Genomic DNA, 21,768 nt, shown 5'->3' with positions numbered 1-21,768 from the left:
TGTCAACAGTCGACCATGGTAAAGGTCCCATAAGATCAAATGCCACCAACTCAAATGGACGAGAAACTGCAATTGACTCTAACCGTCCTTCCGCAACACAATGGGGAGTATTACGAGCTTGGCACCAAACGCAGTTACGCACATACCAGATAACATCACATTGCATCTCCGGCCAATAGAAAGACCTATGCAGCTTCTCGATCACACGACGATGTCCCATATGCCCATCTAGAATAGGAGAATCATGGTAGGTATAGAGAAACCGTAGAATAAAGACGGAAGGCACCATTAACCTTAAAGGATTATCAGGATCCATCCCCACAAAATAAAAAAGGCCATCTTCAAGGCTATATTAAAAATGTAAATTCGGAATGGCAAGTCATTAGCAAGTGATGCAGGATTCTCAAACCTATCTTAAAGCCTTCGAATCCATGGCTCAAGCTTTTGAGCCTCGTGAACCTCGTCAAGAGAAGGTAAATCTTGTTCTGCACCTTGTGGACACTGAACATCAAGTACAGCAACCACCGACGGCACAAAATTTTCGTTTAGAAAATCCATAGATGCCAGAACAACAAGCTCGTCAGAAATATGAAAAGAGAGTGGACAAGGAAGAAGAGCTCAAGAAAGGGCATCAGCATCAGCCATAGAACTCCTAGGGCGATGAACAATATCAAAATTATATATCTGAAGCTTCAAAGCGCACCGAATAGTATGACCAACTAGGTTCTTTCGCTTCAATAATAAAGTAATGGCAGCATGATCACTTTCAAGTAACATTCGAGAACCATGTAAATATGCATGAAGTTTCTCGAAACCCAAATTGCTACTAAACACTCCTCTGTTGTGGAGTACTTCACCTCTGCTAGTTGTAATATATAACTTATATATGCAATGGGATGGTGCTGACTAGGCACACTTGAGCTCTCTTGTATCAACACACCTCTAAGACCAATATCAAAAGCATCTATGCACAAAATAAAAAGTTGAGTGTAGTTGGGTATACTAAAACCGGAGGAGTCGTCAATAGCTCTTTGAAATCCACGAATGCCTGCTCATAATCCAAAGACCAAAGAAAAGATGATATTGATGACTTTAGCAATATTCACAATGGTGCAGTGTGATAAAAAAGATGATCCACTGGTCAAATATATCACCACTTGATATTTGTATCAGAAGGTCCTAAAAGTGGTTGTATCCTCAAAGAGTAGCATGTTGAGAGGGCATGCTCTCTACTTGAGTTAATACATGAATGTGTGGGTAATATGGTGGATAAAAAAGGGTTAATAAGGGAATAACTTTAAAATTTTAGGAACAATAAAAGGTTTTCCTTAGAAAGTTGAGGATATGATTTATATATACATTTAACTTAGCAAATTGACTAATATAGTTGTGATAAACCACTATAGTTGAGATCACAGGAACAATAAAGATTTCAAGACAATAAAGTCAAATACAGAAGAGGATATATCCTTAAAATGGTAGTTAAGTCTACCTTTAATAATGACCAAAACAACCCAAGGAGTTAGGGAGTGTACTTTTGTTTATGGGCTTTTTCCTTTTATGTTTGAACTTTTTTGGATTATCTCTTAAATTATTCTCTTTTGGTTACTTACACTTTACTAATTATAATATATGGGTAATGTATGCGATAAAATGATGCTAACCAAGCACACTCATACTCTCTTATAGCAACACACCTTTAAGACTAATATTAGAAATGTTTACATTGGCATTATAAGCATTTCCCAGAATTAACATCTTCCACTTTTTGAGTGAAGATCTTAGCATTAGTAACATCCTATTGGTGTTGATGTGGTGGAAGGTCTTGATGCTAAGATTTTTTTAGGAAATAAAAAGTTGTGTGAGTAGTGGAGGGATTTTATGTGAATAACTTAGTGACCTCCATCCTTCGGGAACCATTAAGGTTCACTTAGCACTAATTCATTTGGTGTTCACTTATCAAACTCAATTTTATAACAAGAAATCCTTTATTATCCTCTTCCTCTTTGTATTAGTTGATCCAAGTTCAAGTATATTTTCTATTGCTCAACTTATTACTACATTTACATGTTACATTTGCATCATGTGGCAAAGCCAACTTTATTCTTCATGGCAACAACTATACACATACATATATACATATGATAAGGCAAACTTAGTTATATGTATAGGTGATCTCAAGCTTAAGCTTTAATAATTGTGGGTGGTGCTAAGTCAAGTTTTTGACCTTATACTTAATATAGATTGCTTATAGTGCAATCATGTCAAATGTGACTTTGAGGCTTTTCCCTTTTATCTCATCCTCCTCCATATTTCTTCTTTTTTTTCTCACTTCTATTCCACTTTGTTCATTTTCTTTTATCTTTGTATCTATCACTTTTGTCTTCTCATTACTCCTGTAGCGCATGTGATCATGGGATGAGATTTGGATATACTGTCACCGTGGATCCTTGGAACCTTGGGGGATAAATGGGGATAAAATAGCCACTAAGGGCTCTCTCATCAAGCAATTGCCCCTTTTCCAGTTGGCTTAAGGGGAGAGAGATAAGGTGCGCTACAGTTGGTATCAGAGCAAATGGCACGGGTTCGATTCCCATTGATTAGTGGCTACTTAAAATATAATATACCTTTGAGCAAGGTATATTCCTACCCCTAAATTTGAAATCGTACGTATTAGGCATCCATGCATATGTCCTTCCTCTTGTGTGGAGTATCCACGGACGAAGGTATCCACCGTGGGACTGCGGTACGGGTGGATGACTAGTTGCCTCACATGGAATAGCTGGTCTACACAATGGAAGGATTGATCATGGGATGAGATTTGGATATACTGTCACCGTGGATCCTTGGAACTTTGGGGGATAAAATAGCCACTAAGACCAGATGGAAGCTCCTTTCTCATTGGTGGATGGGATTCTCTACTACAATGGCCGTGTCTATTTGCCACGGGTGGATGCGTTAATTACTCAAGTTTTATTCCACTATCATGATCGTCCAGAGGCCGGTCATTTTGGGGGGAAGAAGACATATGAGTTGACTAAGCGCAACTTTTATTGGAGGAATATGAAGGCTGATATCCTCAAGTATTGTAAATCATGCGAGCTTTGTCAGCGGGTTAAGGTGCCACGGGAGAAGCCGGGGGGACTTTTGCAACCTTTACCTATTCCTCAGAGCCGTTGGTGTAGTATCTCTATGGACTTCATCACTTGTTTGCCACGAACACAGAGGCAAAAGGAGCAAGTATGGGTCATAGTAGATCGGTTGACGAAGTATGTGCGGTTGTTGGCTCTTCGGAAGACTGTCACTGCCTCAGACTTGGCTGCGGTTTACTTGGAGAAGGTTTTTCCTGATTTTGGTTTGCCGGAGGACATCATTAGTGATCGAGATTCAAAGTTCACCAGTGGATTTTGGAAAAGCTTTGCAAAGGCTATGCAAGTGACTTTGAAACTCTCGAGTGGAGATCATCCTCAAACGGATGGGCAAACTGAGCGTGTGAATCAGGTGGTGGAGGATATGCTACGTTGTAGCATTGGTCAAAAGCAAGGACAGTGGGATCTATATCTTCCGTTGGTGCAATTTGCTTACAACAATAGCCAACACAGTGGAACCAAGCTAAGTCCTTACTTTGCGATGTTTGGAAGGCATCCTCGAACAGCAGTGGAGTTGGGATTGCATTTGAGTAAGGACGTTCAAGAAAAGCTTGATTCCGAGGCAACTGATCTGGCCACAGAACTTGATGAGATTCTGGTGGTATGCAAACGGAATTTGCAAGCAGCTCAGGATAGAGCGGAGAAGTTTGCTAATGAGCATCGCCAATTCCGGGAATATAAGGTGGGTGATCTCGTCTTCGTGCGAGTGATCTTTCCGTCAAGTGAGCGGCGGAACACCTTGGTGCCTTTACGGATAGGGAAGAGTGATAAACTCTCCCATCGATATGCTGGTCCATATGAAGTGCTGGAGCGCATTGGTAAAGCGGCTTATCGGGTGCGGCTGCCAGCTGGGGTGAAAATTCATCCGGTATTTTATGTCAGCCAGTTGAAAGGTGTACTATCTTGGAGTGACGGGCCCAATGCCTCCTTGATGTATACGGCTGTGGAAGATGGACCAGGAGCTTGAGCAGGATTCCCCAGAAAGGGTGATCACCGGTACAACTCGTCCTTGGGACAAGGACTTTGTTGGGGGGGAAGAATTGTTAGGCGCCAGCTTTGACTACGTGGTCAACGTCGGTCAAAGGGAGGCTCAAGGGTATATTAAGGCATGTTAGGGTAAGGGACTAAAACCTACCCTAGGGCTCACAGTGGAGCGGCGGCGCAGTGGAGCTTTTGAGGTAGCTCGGGGGTGGTTGGGTGGTGAGGAACCTCAAGAGGTGGCGTAGCATAGTCTAGGGCAACGAGATCTTTGTCTTTTTGCGCCGGATCATAACATTCGGACGAAGGTATCCACCGTGGGACTGCGGTACGGGTGGATGACTAGTTGCCTCACATGGAATAGCTGGTCTACACAATGGAAGGATTGATCATGGGATGAGATTTGGATATACTGTCACCGTGGATCCTTGGAACTTTGGGGGATAAAATAGCCACTAAGGGCTCTCTTATCAAGCATACGTCCTTCCTCTTGTGTGGAGTATCCACGGATGAAGGTATCCACCGTGGGACTGCGGTACGGGTGGATGACTAGTTGCCTCACATGGAATAGCTAGTCTACACAATGGAAGGATTGATCATGGGATGAGATTTGGATATACTGTCACCGTGGATCCTTGGAACTTTGGGGGATAAAATAGCCACTAAGGGCTCTCTTATCAAGCATACGTCCTTCCTCTTGTGTGGAGTATCCACGGACGAAGGTATCCACCGTGGGACTGCGGTACGGGTGGATGACTAGTTGCCTCACATGGAATAGCTAATCTACACAATGGAAGGATTGATCATGGGATGAGATTTGGATATACTGTCACCGTGGATCCTTAGAACTTTGGGGGATAAAATAGCCACTAAAGGCTCTCTCATCAAGCATACGTCCTTCCTTTTGTGTGGAGTATCCTCTTGTGTGGAGTATCCACGGACGAAAGTATCCACCGTGGGACTGCGGTACGGGTGGATGACTAGTTGTGTCACCGTGGATCCTTGGAACTTTGGGGGATAAAATAGCCACTAAGGGCTCTCTCATCAAGCATACGTCCTTCCTCTTGTGTGGAGTATCCTCTTGTGTGGAGTATCCACGGACGAAGGTATCCACCGTGGGACTGCGGTATGGGTGGATGACTAGTTGCCTCACATGGAATAGCTGGTCTACACAATGGAAGGATTGATCATGGGATGAGATTTGGATATACTGTCACCGTGGGATTGCGGTACGGGTGGATGACTAGTTGCCTCACATGGAATAGCTGGTCTACACAATGGAAGGATTGATCATGGGATGAGATTTAGATATACTGTCACCGTGGATCCTTGGAACTTTGGGGGATAAAATAGCCACTAAGGGCTCTCTCATCAAGCAATTGCCCCTTTTCCAGTTGGCTTAAGGGGAGAGAGATAAGGTGCGCTACAACTCCCTACCATGTTTCTTTATTATTTCTTTTTTCCCTTTCTAGATCCCTCAAATAATTTTTCTGTTGTGGCAATTGACTGACTCAAGTAAAAGTATGTTAATCTTTTCCACTTTAACATGTTGTTTGAAGTTAAGATTACAATGCATCATCTTATTCTAATTAGGGATGCTCAATCAAGATTACAATGCGTTATCTTATTTTAATTAGGGATGCTCAGCTCAAGGTTTCTATTCAACATTAGTTGCCAAAAGAGATCAAGATTTTACAAGAAAATATCTAAAAGATGTTGGAGAAAAGTGTTATCAAAAAATTTTGGAGTCTTTGGGTGTGTGAACCTCATATTGTGACAAAATTTAATAAGAGTATTTATTTCTATATTTACTATAGTTTGTTAAATTATATGATAATCTCAAATATGTACCTCTTCCTTACATTGTTAATCTTCTAGATTATTTAGGGCAAAGTCATTAGTTCACGAAGTTGGATTTTGCTTTTAGGTGTTGATAATTGCTTATGGACAAAAGAATGTTCATAATTATGCTATTTATACACTATTTAGTTCATACAAGTTTTTTGTGATGCCATTCAGGTTGAAAAATTCTTTAGCAACTTTCTAACAAAAGATGAATAAAATCCTTTGTGATATATTAGAAATGACTACTAACTTCATTGATAATGTTTGATCCACTTAAAGGGGATGTAGAAAGAGTATATTTGTGATATCTGCAAAGTGTTGGATTTATTATAGGAAGTGGGTTTGAAGCTTAAGCAATCAAAATGTGTGTTTGTATCCAAAAATACAATTTATTTTGGGTATTTCATTTCTTATGAAGATTTGCAAGTTGATTTTGACAAACTTATGTTTATTTAAAATTCTTTATTCCAAAGTGTGTAAAGGATATGCAATGATTCCTTAATATGGTGCAATACAATATTTTAGTTGTTTTATTAATTATCTTTCTAATTGTATTACTTCATTGCAAGCATTTTTTAAATCATCCATATCATCTTTCGAGTAGGCATTTATAGATATTAATGAGATGTTGATAACTTTTTTAGTTTTAGTATATCTTGACTACACTCAATTTTTCATTTTGTGTATAGATACTTTTGATGTTAGTCTCAAATATGTGTTGATATAGAAAAGCATGAGTGTGATTGATCAGCATCATCCTATTGCATATATCTGTCATATATTGCAACTAGTGAAGGTTAATTGGTCCATGATAAAAAAAATGTGTTTAGTTTCATGTATACTTATATAGTTCTTGGATGTTGTTATACGGTGATTATATTGTGGTCACTTCATTATTGAAGTGGAAGAGCTTGGTTGATCACCATAACTTCCTATTCTAGGTAAGCATATAGAATATTATTGTATGATTGAGAAATTACATAGGTTTTTCTATAGGCTAAAGATCAGGATATAATATTATCTAGCATATACATAGTTACATTTGGTGTTAAACTCGTAATACTCCCCTCATACTATGAAATGACAATTGTAATCAATTGTAATTTCTTATCCATTTAAGTTAGGACATTTTATCTGATAGGGTTTTTCCCATAGTCGACTATTAACAATGAATACATCATCATTGCTTTCAACTATTTAATGGGTTGAATGGAAGTTAGAGCTCTTGTTAGTGCATTTATGACTACTATTAGATACTTCCTCTTTAATCAAGTTGTGTTTTAGCATTTTTTTTTGCAATGGAATCTTTCAGATAATAATTTTGCATTTATGGCTTAGGCATTTTATGTTTTGATATCTTGGTTTGGGATATGCCATATTTTCATGAGTGCTTATCATCTATAGATAAATGGTTTAGTGCACCAAGTTGTTTAGATATTCAAAAAGATGATCATGAAGTATGTGAGCTTTCAACATTCAGATTGAGATGGTTATTTGCCATCTTTTCAATATATATATGTCATGGGGTATAGAGTTTCGTTGATGCTTCACTATATAAACTTTTATATGATATAATATGATATTGTCAATAGAGTTGAGTTTAGCTTTGTATTATCATAAGTTATTAATGCTAAGTTATGGGATCAATAATTCACAAGTATTCTTCCACTGGTTCAAGTAGAGTTTACTGAACATTTAAGGTTGTATATAAGTGGGACAACAACTACACTATAACTCTTATCATTATCTATTTATAGAGTACAAAGTGGATGATCTAATGTTAGTTTATTTTCCCAATTTTATAGTATATGGTTTATTTAAGGGGCTTCTTGCTTAGTAAAAAGTATCATATTGAGTATTGTAGTAAGTTAGATTACGAGTTTATAAAGCTTGAAACTACATTCAATAAACCTATCTTCTAAAAGTTATGCATGTGCAATGGCTTAAACATTTCATACAGAAGGATTAGGAGTAAATTTATAGATCCACTAATACCTCTTTCTAATGTTGCTCAAGATTTTGGCCTATCAACCAAGAGACTCTAACTACCTTCTAATTTTTCTAAAGGAGGGGATAATCTAAGGTCTAGATGTAAAGCTACAATGCTATATACTAATAATAACATAGTGGATTTTAATAATTATTAAATTGGTTTCAATTTGGACCACTGTATAAGCTAGGGTTTTTAGGCTAAATAAATATGTATTCCATTCTATACACACATAAATTGTGCTTAATATTTATAATTAATGGAGTATTCAAGATTATTATTCCTAGTGAATTGTAGTTTATATAGAATCTCAATGATATCTTTCTTTAATCCTTGTGCTCAAGCAACAATTAATCCTATTCGAGAGTATTAAAAAAAAAAACTCAATACAAATATAAATTCTGACTATAAAAAAGATTATATACTATGGTTGAGATCTTTGAAACAATAGATGGTTGATGACTCTTGTATAGGAGAATTCTAGTGAGAGATGGCTCACCCAAGAGCAAAAGCTGAGCATTATATTTTGCATAATTGATTGATTGAATATGACAGCTTAGGAAATATATTTTTATTACCTCCATCTTTATGTTGTCTATAATCTTATTTTAGAAACTTGTAGTTAAGTAGAATATATAAAGATCTAAGACAATGAAGCAAGATTCAAAATATCCTTCTATACTTTCAAATTTAAGATTATTTAGTAAGAATGAGTTACATATGATTTTAAGAATTGATAAATATAAATTATTTTTTCCTCACAGCAATACTATATGGTACAGCAAATTATTAGCAAGAAAAGTATAGAGAATATTAAAATCCCTTAGAGAGGAGTCTTTAATTTTACCTTATTAATTACATTATAATAATTATATATTACATTAGTTATATTTAATTTCTTTATTGTCAGTATTGTTTTTCCAAATGAACATCCATAAAACTATAGTTACCATAACAGAACCAATGTTATTAATCATGGTGTCATTGCTTGTTATAAAGCTGTATATTTGCAAATAAATATCTATAGTTGAATTCCTATATAAGAGTTGAATAGGAAATAATACAATATGATACACATCAAGTAATAAATAAATTAAATTTAAATATCCAAATATACCATCTAAAAACCAGTCACTATGAGTTGATACTACAATATCATTTATAATTAAATCACCAGATAATGTAAATGGATTGTAATGGCCATACATTTTTATAATATTAATCTCTGTAAAACAAGTACATTAAAATTTTAAAAAATGTTACGTGTATTTACCTGTTATATTGTGAGGTAATAGCTCCCCTGATTGCTCATCCAAAGCTAATAATATATCAGCTAAAGTAATATCATTTGCATATTTATAAAATATTGATTTTGAATCTAAAATAGAGTATTAGAATAGTAATGAAAAATTCTTACTTTTAGTTGGTATGAAATGCAATGTGGATAACTCAATACTCTTATTATTCTCAGTATTAATATGGATAAATTCTTCATAAGCCTCAATATCTTTATGATATCAGCTTGCCATCTCTATTTCGGATTGCAACGTAATTACAATAGTTAAAATTAAGATTAAGTGACCAAGGTCAATAATATTACAGACCTTATCTCCTATAGAAATATCCTTTATTTTTCGTCTTTTACCATTAGAAAGTCTTAAGATAGCATCCTCGATATTATAATTATGAATTTATATGATAAAGTAAACCATACCTGGAAAACATTTTTTGTTTTTAACACAATTAGAATCTTTGCAGTGATGACCTGAAATACAATCTGAATCTTTTGTACATGGATCATGTTGAGATTTAGTAAAGGACATAACACTTATAATTAAAAACCCATAAATAAAGAAATTACTCATTTCTTAAGTGTATGAAAAAATTCTTACAAGGTAGAAGCCTTAAATAAAGAATATATCATTAATTTTCATTTGTGTCCTTGTAATTATTTTCACTAAGTCAACTTCAATGTCGTATCAAAACTCCAAATATTCAAGCATATTCTAGAATATTTTTTAATCTAACAGTTATGATTTTATCCATTTAAACTTACTCAACGTTTATTGCTATATTACAAATGACATCTCAAATATCCTCTTCATCATGTGAAACCCCTCCATTTCCACATACTATTAAAGTCCTAGATAATATATGTGACTAAAATAGGTGTATCATAGAGTAGTGATGTTTATATTTATAAGAAGTTTTAACACAAGAAGAGTAGTGTAGTTATACTCCTAGTTGATTGCTCAACTAGCCAAGATGTAACAAGCCAAGTGTTGGTGATCACTATCCCAGTTATATATAATAAGCCTACTAATGTGAATTTTGGATTTTATATGGTTTTCTTTATGTTAAGTGCAAATTAGTGTATGGTTATCCATGTGGTAACTTTTGTATGTAAAAAATTATGTGAAAACTATATAGAGTGAAAAATAGTCATATGATTATATAAGAAAACACAGATAATGTATAGTTTGGAATTATTTTTGGTTTGCTTAAGCAAACATGTAAAGGGACTGAGATGGTAGTGAATATACCTAGAATATTCTAGGATATTCTACCATCTAACGGTTATTATTCATTTAGATTAATCTTGTATTTATAAATTATATACTTATTTATAATTTATAAAATTTCTTAAGCACTTCTTAGTATATTTTATTTTATTCTACCATCTAATGGTTGATATGCAATAAGATTAATCATGTGTTTATAAATTAAAAACATGCTTATAATTATAAAACTTATTTAATTGATTGGATTAATAAGTAAGAATAACACTACTATTAAGCAAACCAAACATTATTACATGCAATGCATAGAAATTTATTCACTGAGACATTGTTTAAAATGATTATCCAAATAGTTTTCTAGAGCTCGTACATTATATAGTTTTTTATATAGATTATAATGTGATCAATTATTCCTAGCACAGACCATTTAATCCACACTAGAGCTGAATTCTTTTCATGCCCAATTCCCATAATTTTCCATTATAAAAATTGTACAATGATATCTTTACTTCTTGTTGCCAAAACTATTATAAGACCATAGCAATCAGTTTCAAGTTGCAAGAAAATGATTTCTTTAACTTGTGCATGCTTAAAAAGTGTAGTAAATAAAAGATTTAACATCACTCACCAAGAATTGCGAGATGGATCTTCTATATATATAAGTTAATCCAACTTAACCAAGTAAGTTAACCAACTTAACAGTTGGATCCAGCTTAACCTTGATAACATAGGCAATCCTTCTGTTTGCATGTGAATTTATTTATGTGCATTTGTGCAATCTTGGCACCATATGTCAGTTCTTCTAATCTTAGTTATTTCTCACTAGCTTTTCTTCTTAGCACAGACAGGTTATAGAAGATAGGTTTTATCTCTATGAGTTAATAATTTGTTATGTGTTGCATGTAGCAATGTTTGGTTTGCTTAATAGTAGTGTTATTCCTACTTATTAATTCAATTGATCAAATAAAAGTTTATAATTATAAGCATATTTATAATTTATAAACACAAGATTAATTTTATTGCATATCAACCAATTAAATGGTAGAATAAAATAGAATATACTAAGAAGTGTTTAAGAAAGTTTATAAATTATAAATACAAAATTAATCTAAATGAATAAGAACCATTAAATTGTAGAAAATCCTAGAATATTCAAGCATATTCTAGGGATATCCCAGTCCTAGATTTGCTTAAGCAAACCAAAAAGTTCCAAAAATCTATTTTTATCCTCTCTTGCCAAACTACACCACTATAAATGGCATATATTCCATAAGAGGCCAGGAATTTTTTACCTTTAACTTTTTCAACATATTTCCAGTGATATAATGGTGGGGGGAGTTGTTTCCACTCATCACCTTTTTAAATGCAAATGAGATTGTAGGCATTACACAAATCAATCTTGTAACATTTGTTTTATGAAAATAAATTTAAACAAATCTTTAAATCTTAGCAACCTTGATGAGATCAAGAGGTGGTAACTCCTCATCCCGTTATCCTTCATGAAGGGATCAAGAGGTGGTAGCTCCTCGTCCCGATCTAGCTTTTATCCTTCGTGACGGGATCACCCAATCGTCCCCGTTTTGTTCCTCCAATCCTTGAGTTGGATCCGGGCACGGCTTTGTTCGCCAGCAAGCATAGTAAATCCCAGCAAGAGCAACAGCTAGAGCAGCCATGGATCCTACAATAATACCAATTGTCTCGCCAATCCTGTAATGCTTTCCCAAAGAAGAAGTCGCAGTGACGTTACTGCTAGAACAGTTTGCTCCGCAACATATAAAGTCAGCCATTGGTGTGGAGAACTCCTGTCTTGGACAGATTGGAGTCAGCGAACCAGCAAAATCACACCCTGTGGTTGCCTCTAGAACCTGTGAAACAAAGGATTATAAATAAGATCATTCTCTGGAAGATTGTCAAAGCTTACTGGGTGAGAACTTTTCAATGTGAGAGGTTTTTGCTCTAGAGATGGACCCGGGCTTCTCTTAGAGACAGCCTCTTGAACGACTGCAAGACCCAAGCTGTTGATGAGATCGTCGGTGACAATATCGATGCAGGCAACTCCGATCAATCGTTGGGTGGCATCAAAAGCTAGAAAACAAAGTTACAATACCCAGAAACACCGTTTTCGTGGTTTTCTTTTTACCTGGCAAGATCGAGCTTGTAACATTGCGACCACCTGAATCAGCATATAATGGCACCCACACTGGCTTTCTGTTGACACTGCTGAAACGGAGCCAAGCTAAATAGTCCAAGTAGCTGCGTATCTTCATGAGAGGATTGGTTTCATCTTTTACTGCTTCGAAGCTTATGTTGAGGCTGAATTGCATTCTCTGGAAAGTTTCATCGTTGGAAATGTAGAAACCAATCCTGTACACGAAAACCACAACGTTTTTCTCGTTAAGCTGCTTGAAAATTGGATCCAAATCCGTCAGGTTGACATGGTTGGCAAATTGGCCATCTGTTAAGAGGAGTATAACCTGGAAAATTGTTGCAATTAACTAACGAAAGAGCTCGAGTTTACGTACATTCAAGTTTGAGCTTGAGTTGAAGAAGTCAAGAGCCCCGACGAATGCTTTCTTAATATCGGTTTGTAATTTGTCCGCTCTTGCATTGCTTATTGCGTTTTTGAGAGCTGAGATTCCAGCATGATCGAAGGATGTCTCTAAGCCCTCAAGTGAAACCGAGACCTGGAAAATGAAAACTCATAGAAATTAATAAATAATAGGATGAGATACTTACTGGTTTTCCTCCAAATGGTTTGCCTCCATTCATATCTGACACAATTACTTGGTCCCCATTGGTAAGAGTGTCGAGAAGCTCGTCCAGAATCCCCTTGGCCACTGCTAGGCGGCTTTGAGATGACAAAGGGCCGATGGAAATGCTCATGGACGACGATGTGTCTAAAACAATGTAGAGTGATTTCACCACCGCCAAGGCATGCACATACCATGGCCTTTTCCTTGGATCATAGAGTTTGCATTGATGGTCGTCGGTATAGTCCTAAACCATCATAGTACAGATGGAGATTAAATAAATCATGGAGCTTACCCTGCCTGGATAGATGTACAAGTATCCTTCGGCGCCTCCAAAAAAAACCCAGCCATGAGAGACTTTGCTGGTGCTTTTCCATGCGAGTTGAAGTTTACGATCCAGGGACTTTTGGGCACACATAGCAATCTTAACATCAGTGTCACTCTCCAATGCCGATGGTGAGAGCCTGTTGAAAACCCCAAAGAAGTTCTGTGACAGATAAAAAATGGAGAGAACCTAATGTATGATCTCTTGCTCGAGACGCTCAAGTTCTGGCATGTCCCATTAGTGGGAGTGGAGCAATCTAGATTATGACCCACATTGACGCACGAGAGAGATTGGATCTCATCCCTGGACTGCGGTCTACAAGTGTGCCTTGAGCAATTTTCGATTGTACATTGGGATAGAGATCCTGAGACGAGAAACGATCAATCAATAATACTAGCATTCTTGTGCAGCTCTTTACTATACCGCAAGCATTCTCCCGATTTGAAATGGCCTGCCTAGCAATCTCTTGTACCTGGAACGCTGCTTCATCCAGCACGGCTTCAATGTCGTCCAGGGAATGCGCATGAAGGTACCAAAGTGCCACAAAAACTAATCTGGAAAGAACCATTGCTCAATCTTTCATCTCTTGTGTGATTGTTTGAAGAACATCCTTTCTGCCTGTTAGAACTCGAAGGCAAGGAATTAAGCGAGTGAAGGAGACCCGAATTTAATGCCATTAATGAAGAAACAGGACCGACAAAATCAGCAAAGTTTTTAAACGACAGAGCATATTCCATGTCTAAGTTAAGAGATTCTCGAATATGCTTACTCTAATAACCTTTCTATTATTACTGCTCCACTTGTACCTTGTAAATGGCGGGAGATGAGCCCTAGGGCGGCGGACAAAACAAGTGAGGCCACATTTCTTTTCCCTTCTCTGATGCTGTTTAGGTCAGTCAATCGCTACAGTGTCGCCAATGGATCGCTCGCCAAAGCAGCGCTGCGTTGAATTCCTGATTAGTCCTCGATTTGCCTCAAATGTGCTGGTCTTCGTCCTGGCAGTGACAGCCGCAGCGTCTGGGCTCATCGGCAATCTCACGCGCAATCTCAAGGCGGCTCCCTCGGGCGCTGCTACAATCTTCTCGGAGATCTCCGAGTATTCCAACCTGGTAAGTTTTAAGAAGGTGGTTCTTTCTTTTGCATCATCGGCTCACAAAATTTGTTCTTGGCAGAGAATTTTGAGGCAGGCAATTGAGAGAGCGAAGCTCAGGGAGTTTATGTCCGACCATGAGAAATGCCTCACTCTCTTTGCACCAACAGATAGTGCTTTCGAGAGTGTTTTGCACAAAAGGCTTCTTCCGTGCGTTACGAATCACTACAACGTGAATCGTTGTTCGTCTCTCGATCAGCTTCTCTCTTCTACAAGCCTCAACAAGTTGCTTCTAAATCATGGTGGTGTTTCCTATTCGTTCTTTCTCATGCTCAACTCTTCTTTCAGTGGTCGATGGTAATTTGTCGCTGGATAGTTCTGCAAAGGAGTCATTTCTTCACTTTCTCGGAGACTCTGTGGAAAAGGTATGGATTTTTCCTTTGCTTGGAGTAAGTGTTGCTTCTGATTCTCAGCTCGTTAAGAATGAGACTGGCCATGCAAGCATTGGAAACGCTGCTGTTATCGTGGCAAACGTACGTGTTGGAAACGGAATGATGCATCTGATAGATAATGTATTGGGAAGCGTTGATCCGGAAAGTGGTTTATCCTCCGATGTCTCGCTGGATGCTGAGGCTGTTTTAAGCGCTCTCAAACTCACAGATGCCGACTTTTTCAACGTTACAAAGGTTATCTTTTATTTTCTGGCTAACGTTAACTGGTTCTACGGCACAGAGGCAAGAAATGGCCGAAGGAGCCAAAGCCTTGAACATTCCTGGCTTTCAAAGGAATAGGAACCAGGTTGGTTATCCGGATGGCGGACTAACGAATGCCCCCGTGCTAGTCTTTGATCCAAGTATGAACGAGGCAGACTTTACGGGTCCGGACACGAAGTTTTCCTACCCTTCACTTGCTTCAGGCATTAGTCGGCCTTCTACAGACGAGGACCTCGCTTTCATGACCGTAAGTTCTTGCAAAAATGTTCTGGTTTCCATCTAACAGCGTGTTTTCTTTTCTTGTTGTACAAGATTCTCGAGCTCGGGGCACTCCTCAAGAGCAAGCAGGTGACCTCAGTGGAACTTGTGAAAGTTTTTTCTGAACGGCTGAAGAGGTAATCCGAACTCTTCTACGAAGGCTAGACAATTAAGTTTCTTTTGCTACACAGGTATGACAGTACTCTCAAAGCTGTTGTAACATATACAGAGGAGCTAGCACAAGCGCAATCGTTAGCGGCTGACAAACTACTACAGCAAGGAACTTATTTGGGTTAGCAGTTATTTTGCGCATGGAAGAAATAGTTAACTAACTCGTTGGCAGGACCATTGCACGGAATTCCTTATGGTTTGAAGGACACAATTGCGGTTCCAGGGTACAGAACCACTTGGGGAAGCACAAGTTTTAAGGACCAGTTCTTCAACGAGGAAGCATTTGTTTATACCAGGTTTGTGATCAAACTTGCATTGCTGTTCAAGCAAAGAGTTTTGGCAGACTCAAAGAGGCTGGAGCTGTGCTAATAGCGAAACTGGCTACGGGCTCCCTTGCTTACGACGATATTTGGTTTGGAGGTCGGACGAGAAATCCCTGGAATATTGAGGAATTTTCAACTGGATCTTCTTGCGGACCTGCCGCGGCCACATCTGCTGGTTCGTTGAGTTCGGTGATTTTTCTGGTTTTAGTTTTTTTTGCTTTGTAGGAACCATTCCTTTTGCTATTGGATCGGAGACAGCAGGCTCAATATCTTATCCTGCTGCTCGAACTGGAGTGACGGCCTTCAGGCCAACATTCGGAATGGTGAGCCGATGGCAAATTATGAGCCTATCAGAGAGCCTGGTAAGTATACGTGCTTGTGTGTGTATGTTTTTTTGTTTTCGGTATTCTAAGTTGGTGTTTGGCAGGATAAGATCGGTCCGTTTGGTAGAAGCATCGAGGATTGTACTATCGTGCTAGATGTACTACGTGGAAAAGATCCTCGCGATCTCTCCTCGAAGAACATCAAGCTAAAGGATCCGTTCTCGATTGATGCGAAGAAGCTGACTGTCGGCTATTTGCCGGATGCAGAGATGGAAGTAAGTGTTCCAAAGCGTTTCGTTAAAAACTTTCTATGTTTCGCAGGTTGTGCGTATCTTAAAAGAGCAAGGTGTGAAGATGGTACCATTCGATCTAAAATACAGCGTCGACTCCGCGCAGCAGATTCTAAACTTCACCATGGATGTCGATATGCTGGCACATTTCGATCACTGGCAGCGCGCTGGCCTCGACGACGCGTACGAAGCACAGGATCAGTGGCCAGTTGAGCTCCGACGAGCGCGTCTCATCTCGGCAGTCGATTACGTCCAGGTAGACAAGAACTCCCCTTCGTTCTTCTCGTTCTTTTCTTGTAGCTTCTAACGTATGAACTTTCGCAGGCACAGCGAGCACGTCACAAGCTCATCTCCGAGGTGCTAGAAGCACTGAAAGGCATTGACGCATTTATAGGAAACGCTACAGACTGGGAGAAAGTTGCCGTGGGCAATCTCGTGGGAATGCCAGTGGCCATCATCCCAGCCGGCTTGAAAAGCATTCAAAATCCACCACCGGAAGGAACTCGGCGGAGAACCACAGTGACCGCGGGGATATATGCCCGACCATACGGCGACTCGGAGGTAAGCAAACAGATCTTTCCAGAGACCATTTATTTATATCGTGAGAGCTTCACAGGTTTTGGCACTGGCAATGGCCTTCCAGAAAGTCACAAAGCATCACCTCCAGCGCCCACCGGTCGACAATGTCAAGCCATAGTTTTGTATGAACGAGAACAAAGTTCTCCCAAGCTCTCAGCTTCCTCGGTAAGTCGTGAAGCTGAAGGGCGACAGCAGCAAAGGGACGTGAAAGTGCTGGAACTCCTGTGGCGGCTTGATGTCAAAGATGATGCAAACGTAAGGATAGAATGGCCCAGCGCCGTCGCTGCTCGCCGTGAAGGAGAGATACTTGCCAGTGTTGAAAGTCAGCCTGTAAACTCCAGCGGCGACTCGCTCCGAGGCTTGCATTAGAGGACCCGAGCGTCCATCCTGGTTTGTCACCGATGTTCCCAGCGGCATCCAAGACGTGTCCTCGAGACGCTCCAGCGAGATTTCCAAGCCGGCAGCTGGTCTTCCCAGAGAAACGTCCAAGACGTGCGTTGTGATTGGGGGGCGGAGAGATGGTTGCGGCTGCTGACCAGAGACGTGAGCTTCGATCTTGCTGAGCCGTCCGTCAGCTTTTGCGTCACCTATAGGAACAGGCATGGCGAGTTTAGTTAAGAGAATGTGGTATGACACTCGAAGCGAAACGAAGAAACAAAAGTCTATGTTACCAGTCCGAAAAGTACCAGATTCTTCGCGGCTTAGAGGAGAGTCGAGAGGTTTTTCATGATCTAGTCTCTGCTCCGAAAGGCTCAACTTGGAAGTGTTCTGGTCACCACCTAGAAACAAGAGGCAAATCTCTAGCTGGATCTGGTTCTCGATAAAGGATAAAGACTAGTACATTACCAGGAGCAGTGTTCTGTGAGACGAGCTTTGACAACCGTAGTTCTGTGATCTTTTGTTGTTCGTTTGCAGCAACTTGGAGCTCAACCAAGGGTCTATTTGTGATTCGTCCCTTGAGAAGTAAAACAAAGCTCGAAGCAAAGATCAAGGAAAGAATAGCACACCTTGAGAAGCTGCAAAATCTCCGAGCTACTCTTTCCAGTTGCACAGACAAGGAACACGAAGCCAAATTTTGATTCGTAGAGCCGATTCCACTCGGCTAGATCCTAGAACGTCATATAAGTCCCTATCAAGCTAGCCAACAAAGGATACGAAGAAAAAAGATAGAAAAAGAAGAAAGATTCTCACTACCTTGAGTGCTCGATCATTTGCACTGCTCAGTGCTGTAGCTTGCTCCTCGGCACACCAGCTAAAAAAGATACAAATAAAAGGGATAAGAAAGAAATTTCACGCATTACTCTGTTGTGGACTTGCTGCTGAGCGCTCCAATCCTTGGATGAGCTCCAAAAGCTTCCAGCCATCCAGGAACATCCACCTGCGCTGATAATCCTCAAGATCTCGCCCAAAGGATCGAGCACAGACCTGATTCCACCATATCTGCCGCGACATCTCGATCGCCTCGGCAAGATTCTTGAAAGGCCCGACCTTGGCCATCTCCTTGGCGAATTTCGAGCTGCCGCAGCACGCGATCCAATCGCTCTCGGAGAAATGCATCGCGATTTGCGATAGCCTAGCCAAAATTTCGAGGGTTCAGGTTTTCACATATTTCGCTAGATACCAGAACGACACGTGTCACGTCGGCATTGGCTCCAGCGGGTTAAAGGTTCTTCGTTTTTAAACTGTTTGGCTATAAACCCTAGGAGGGAAAAATCACTGAGGAAATCTTTGGCGATGGACGACCTCGAGGTGGAGGAGAGGATCAGGGAGCTGAAGGCGCTCCAGATGCGCCAGGATCTGGTCCGGGTAGAGAACACGATGCTCACGGAACACCTTGCGGTAAGTGATATTGAGATTTGGGAGAAGTAAATGCCGATTTCCTGCCCTACATCTCTTGCTCCAATGATCTTGTCTTGAGAATGCTTGGTTGCAAACGTAAAACGAGCTGCTTATCATCTATGATCTTGCGTTTGAGATTTGGATTTCCTGCCGAAATTTCTTTCTCCAATGATCTTTTCTTGAGAATGCTTGCTTGCAAACGTATGAAGAGCTGCTTATCATCTATTCTCTCTTTTTTGTTTCTTCCTCGAGATTGATCATGTCTAACTTCAATGTGGTTTTTTGAGCAGCGTGTGGTGGTGTCTCGGAAAGGAAGCATGGAACTCCACCTGGAGAAAGCCGCAGAGGAGCGTGAAAATAATGGATCGGACTCGACTTCACGGAGCAGCCTATCATCCAGAGGCTCCTCTCCGAGCTCCGCGAGAAGTACCGTGAGGTTTACCGCGGCGGCGGGGCCAGCAGTAGCACCCGAGGCGCCAGTACCGATGAGCATGGAGGAGAAGTGTGAGATTGCTGAAGAAGAATGCCGGTTCCTGGAGCAACACCTTGACAAGATGCGCAGTGAGAATGAACGAGTTCTTGATGACTACCGGGCGATACTCAAGCAGGCAAAGATGGCCATCGCCGAAGTAAGGAAGGAAAAGTCCGACTTTTACAGAGATGTTCTGCTGCTGGCGCAACTCAATCCAGCTAACAAGTCGTATTCACAAGACATTCTCAGGTAAAATTTGGAATCTTTTCTAACTTTTCTCAGCGAGAACCACTCTAAAGATTGAATTGTTTGCTACAGTTTTATTGAAGAGAAGCTTCGAAAGCGGGTGGTGGTCAGGAACTCTATCAAAGCGAAGAACAGCAGCTTACAGGCAGAAATAACGGAGCTTGAAACTCAGTTTGCCTCTAAGAAGGACCTCAAGGACATTCTGCACGTTGTGGATTTCGACCAGATCAAGATTCTAAACCACGAGCTTAATAGTCGTACGAGGGAACGAGATAATGGAATACAAAGCCTCAAAAGTGTGATGAAGGGCTCTACGAAGGTATGTATGGATGTTGGAATAGTGTTCTTCCTCACTTGCTTCTGGTTCCCAGGCTATGAATGAAACTCAAAAGGAGCTAACAAATGCATATGATAGAGGAATTGAGCTCAAGAACTGCCTTCGGGATCGAGTGCCGGTTATAAAGTCTGCCAAGGAGAACATTGTCACAGAAAAATCTCAAAGAGTACGTATTCTGCGAGTCCTGTTCTTTCTAAAGCAACACCTTTCAGATGAAGCTCCACGAAGCTGTGTTAACCGCTATCCAAGACCAAGACGGGCCTGTTCAGCCAACTGCTATGGACTATATGCGGACACAAGACAAAGCTGGGAAGCTCTGGAAGGATATTAGGAGATGGGAAGTCAAAGTAAGTTTTTTCCATAAATTTCTCGCCTGTACACAGCAAGTATTTGTGTTCCCAGGTGGAAGTCGCGACGCTTATGTCTCAGGAACTCGAGAAGAGCTTGGCATTCATGCAGGGTGTCTCGGCTTAAAACGCAGGTTAGATTTCTTTTTTCCTTCTCGTTAGCAAAGATGTCAACATGTCCGAGTGGTTAAGGAGACAGACTTGAAATCTGTTGGGTTTCACCCTCGCAGGTTCGAATCCTGCTGTTGACGATGGTATAACCGACACGTTCCTCTTGTTACGTGCCATCTTTCTTCCGTCAAAGTGGATGTTGCTGTACGAAATGATTCTGCCACTGACGTTTATATTCAAAGAAAGATATGAGGACCGAGGATGATCTCAGCTGCCACTATGTGACAAGATTCCCGAGGTAAAGCTATATGCACCTTTGCTTTTCTTTCATTCTATTCGACCTACAGGTAAATCATTGGAACAAGTGATGTTCTCCAAGACTTACTTTCTCTGGTGTGTGTTCCAGGAACATCTATACATTATCTTCACCCCAGGGGCCGCAAGAAAGCTCGAGGCACTCGCTCAGGCCGCTCTGGAAAAGAATGAGCAGCAAAGGACGACTCCCAGCGATCGTTGCCGTCGCCATCTCGCTGACAGTGCTGGTAAGTTTCCAGAAACCACAGGCCTCGCTCGTGCTCGTTGCCGGCCAGGTGATAACCAGATGCAATCCATCGCTGGGAAGCTCCGACTGCTCCACGGACACTTGCTGCGGCCAGAATGGCTACTGCACAGGCTCGAATTGCTGCACGACTCGGAAGTGTCTCGAGTACTACGCTCCTCCAGGCTACTATGACCGCGACTCTCACGACCACGATCACGATCAAAGCTTGTCGGGCAAGAAGAGCTTCGGATGGTGGGTTCAAGCGGCTGCTGGGCTCACCGGCTTGATCCTCATCGTTATACTCATCTGCTGGTTCCTCTCGGTAAGCAAAGAGGCGGATTTTCTAGGAAAAAAAAGGAAAAATCTCTCTTTTCTTAATCTTCGTCATCTTTGTGTTCTTCCAGAAATGCCTATCAAAGTTCTGATCATGATCACCCAAGTACTACGTTTTAACATTGTAAAAAACAAAACGATGAAGAACGTAGAAGAGAGAAAAATATTTCCCAAGTGATGTTTCTTGTGTAATAATTGCTACAGTTACTTTGCCGCCCCGTGATCCTCGTTTTTGTAGA

At 40.1% G+C, this 21,768-nt stretch overlaps 4 protein-coding genes and 1 non-coding gene across 10 annotated transcripts; 3 read left to right on the top strand and 2 right to left on the bottom strand.

The window, feature by feature from the left end:
- Positions 1-11,865: 11,865 nt before the first annotated feature.
- LOC9644565 (voltage-dependent calcium channel subunit alpha-2/delta-4) lies at positions 11,866-14,165 on the bottom strand. Of its 2 annotated transcripts, none has more exons than XM_024689180.1 (8): positions 13,980-14,165; positions 13,527-13,920; positions 13,426-13,478; positions 13,218-13,378; positions 13,004-13,165; positions 12,622-12,955; positions 12,403-12,566; positions 11,866-12,346 (listed from the first exon to the last, which is right to left on the bottom strand). In XM_024689180.1, the coding sequence occupies exons 1-8, from the start codon at positions 14,122-14,124 to the stop codon at positions 11,990-11,992; spliced, it is 1,770 nt and encodes a 589-aa protein (XP_024544948.1). In that variant the 5' UTR covers positions 14,125-14,165; the 3' UTR covers positions 11,866-11,989. The 2 variants fall into 2 exon arrangements, with proteins under 2 accessions (XP_024544948.1, XP_024544949.1); XM_024689181.1 differs by having other exon boundaries at positions 13,218-13,478; positions 13,527-13,695; positions 13,746-13,920.
- Positions 14,166-14,414: 249 nt separating this feature from the next.
- Positions 14,415-17,756, top strand: LOC9644225 (glutamyl-tRNA(Gln) amidotransferase subunit A). 2 transcript variants are annotated; one of them, XM_002983937.2, is made up of 14 exons: positions 14,415-14,665; positions 14,729-14,948; positions 14,995-15,071; positions 15,120-15,332; positions 15,379-15,606; positions 15,672-15,754; positions 15,809-15,909; positions 15,961-16,084; positions 16,132-16,286; positions 16,337-16,473; positions 16,539-16,709; positions 16,756-16,980; positions 17,049-17,285; positions 17,341-17,548. In XM_002983937.2, the coding sequence occupies exons 1-14, from the start codon at positions 14,474-14,476 to the stop codon at positions 17,419-17,421; spliced, it is 2,244 nt and encodes a 747-aa protein (XP_002983983.2). In that variant the 5' UTR covers positions 14,415-14,473; the 3' UTR covers positions 17,422-17,548. The 2 variants fall into 2 exon arrangements, with proteins under 2 accessions (XP_002983983.2, XP_024544911.1); XM_024689143.1 differs by having other exon boundaries at positions 14,421-14,665; positions 17,049-17,756.
- Positions 17,757-18,334: 578 nt separating this feature from the next.
- LOC9644564 (uric acid degradation bifunctional protein TTL) lies at positions 18,335-18,865 on the bottom strand. Its single transcript, XM_024689145.1, has 4 exons — positions 18,729-18,865; positions 18,605-18,681; positions 18,498-18,555; positions 18,335-18,440 (listed from the first exon to the last, which is right to left on the bottom strand). The coding sequence occupies exons 1-4, from the start codon at positions 18,858-18,860 to the stop codon at positions 18,336-18,338; spliced, it is 372 nt and encodes a 123-aa protein (XP_024544913.1). The 5' UTR covers positions 18,861-18,865; the 3' UTR covers position 18,335.
- Positions 18,866-19,030: 165 nt separating this feature from the next.
- Positions 19,031-21,741, top strand: LOC9644563 (coiled-coil domain-containing protein 113). Of its 4 annotated transcripts, none has more exons than XR_002994083.1 (9): positions 19,031-19,142; positions 19,433-19,863; positions 19,933-20,179; positions 20,232-20,363; positions 20,410-20,544; positions 20,600-20,678; positions 20,775-20,953; positions 21,062-21,518; positions 21,601-21,741. XR_002994083.1 is itself a non-coding variant. In XM_024689192.1 (7 exons), exons 1-6 carry the CDS (start codon positions 19,038-19,040, stop codon positions 20,669-20,671), a joined length of 1,122 nt encoding a protein of 373 aa, XP_024544960.1. In that variant the 5' UTR covers positions 19,031-19,037; the 3' UTR covers positions 20,672-20,678; positions 20,737-20,771. The 4 variants fall into 4 exon arrangements, 2 of the variants coding, with proteins under 2 accessions (XP_024544960.1, XP_024544959.1); XR_002994082.1 differs by having other exon boundaries at positions 20,775-21,002; XM_024689192.1 differs by lacking the exons at positions 20,775-20,953; positions 21,062-21,518; positions 21,601-21,741 and adding an exon at positions 20,737-20,771.
- TRNAS-UGA lies at positions 20,714-20,795 on the top strand. Its single transcript has one exon. It is a non-coding gene; the product is annotated as a tRNA-Ser (tRNA).
- Positions 21,742-21,768: the final 27 nt, after the last annotated feature.

Source organism: Selaginella moellendorffii, unplaced genomic scaffold, assembly GCF_000143415.4.
Source record: "Selaginella moellendorffii unplaced genomic scaffold, v1.0 SELMOscaffold_60, whole genome shotgun sequence".
In the NCBI taxonomy this organism is placed as follows: Eukaryota; Viridiplantae; Streptophyta; class Lycopodiopsida; order Selaginellales; family Selaginellaceae; genus Selaginella; species Selaginella moellendorffii.
The sequence above is the reverse complement of the archived record's forward strand: the minus strand, read 5'-3'. Positions and strand labels throughout refer to the sequence as shown.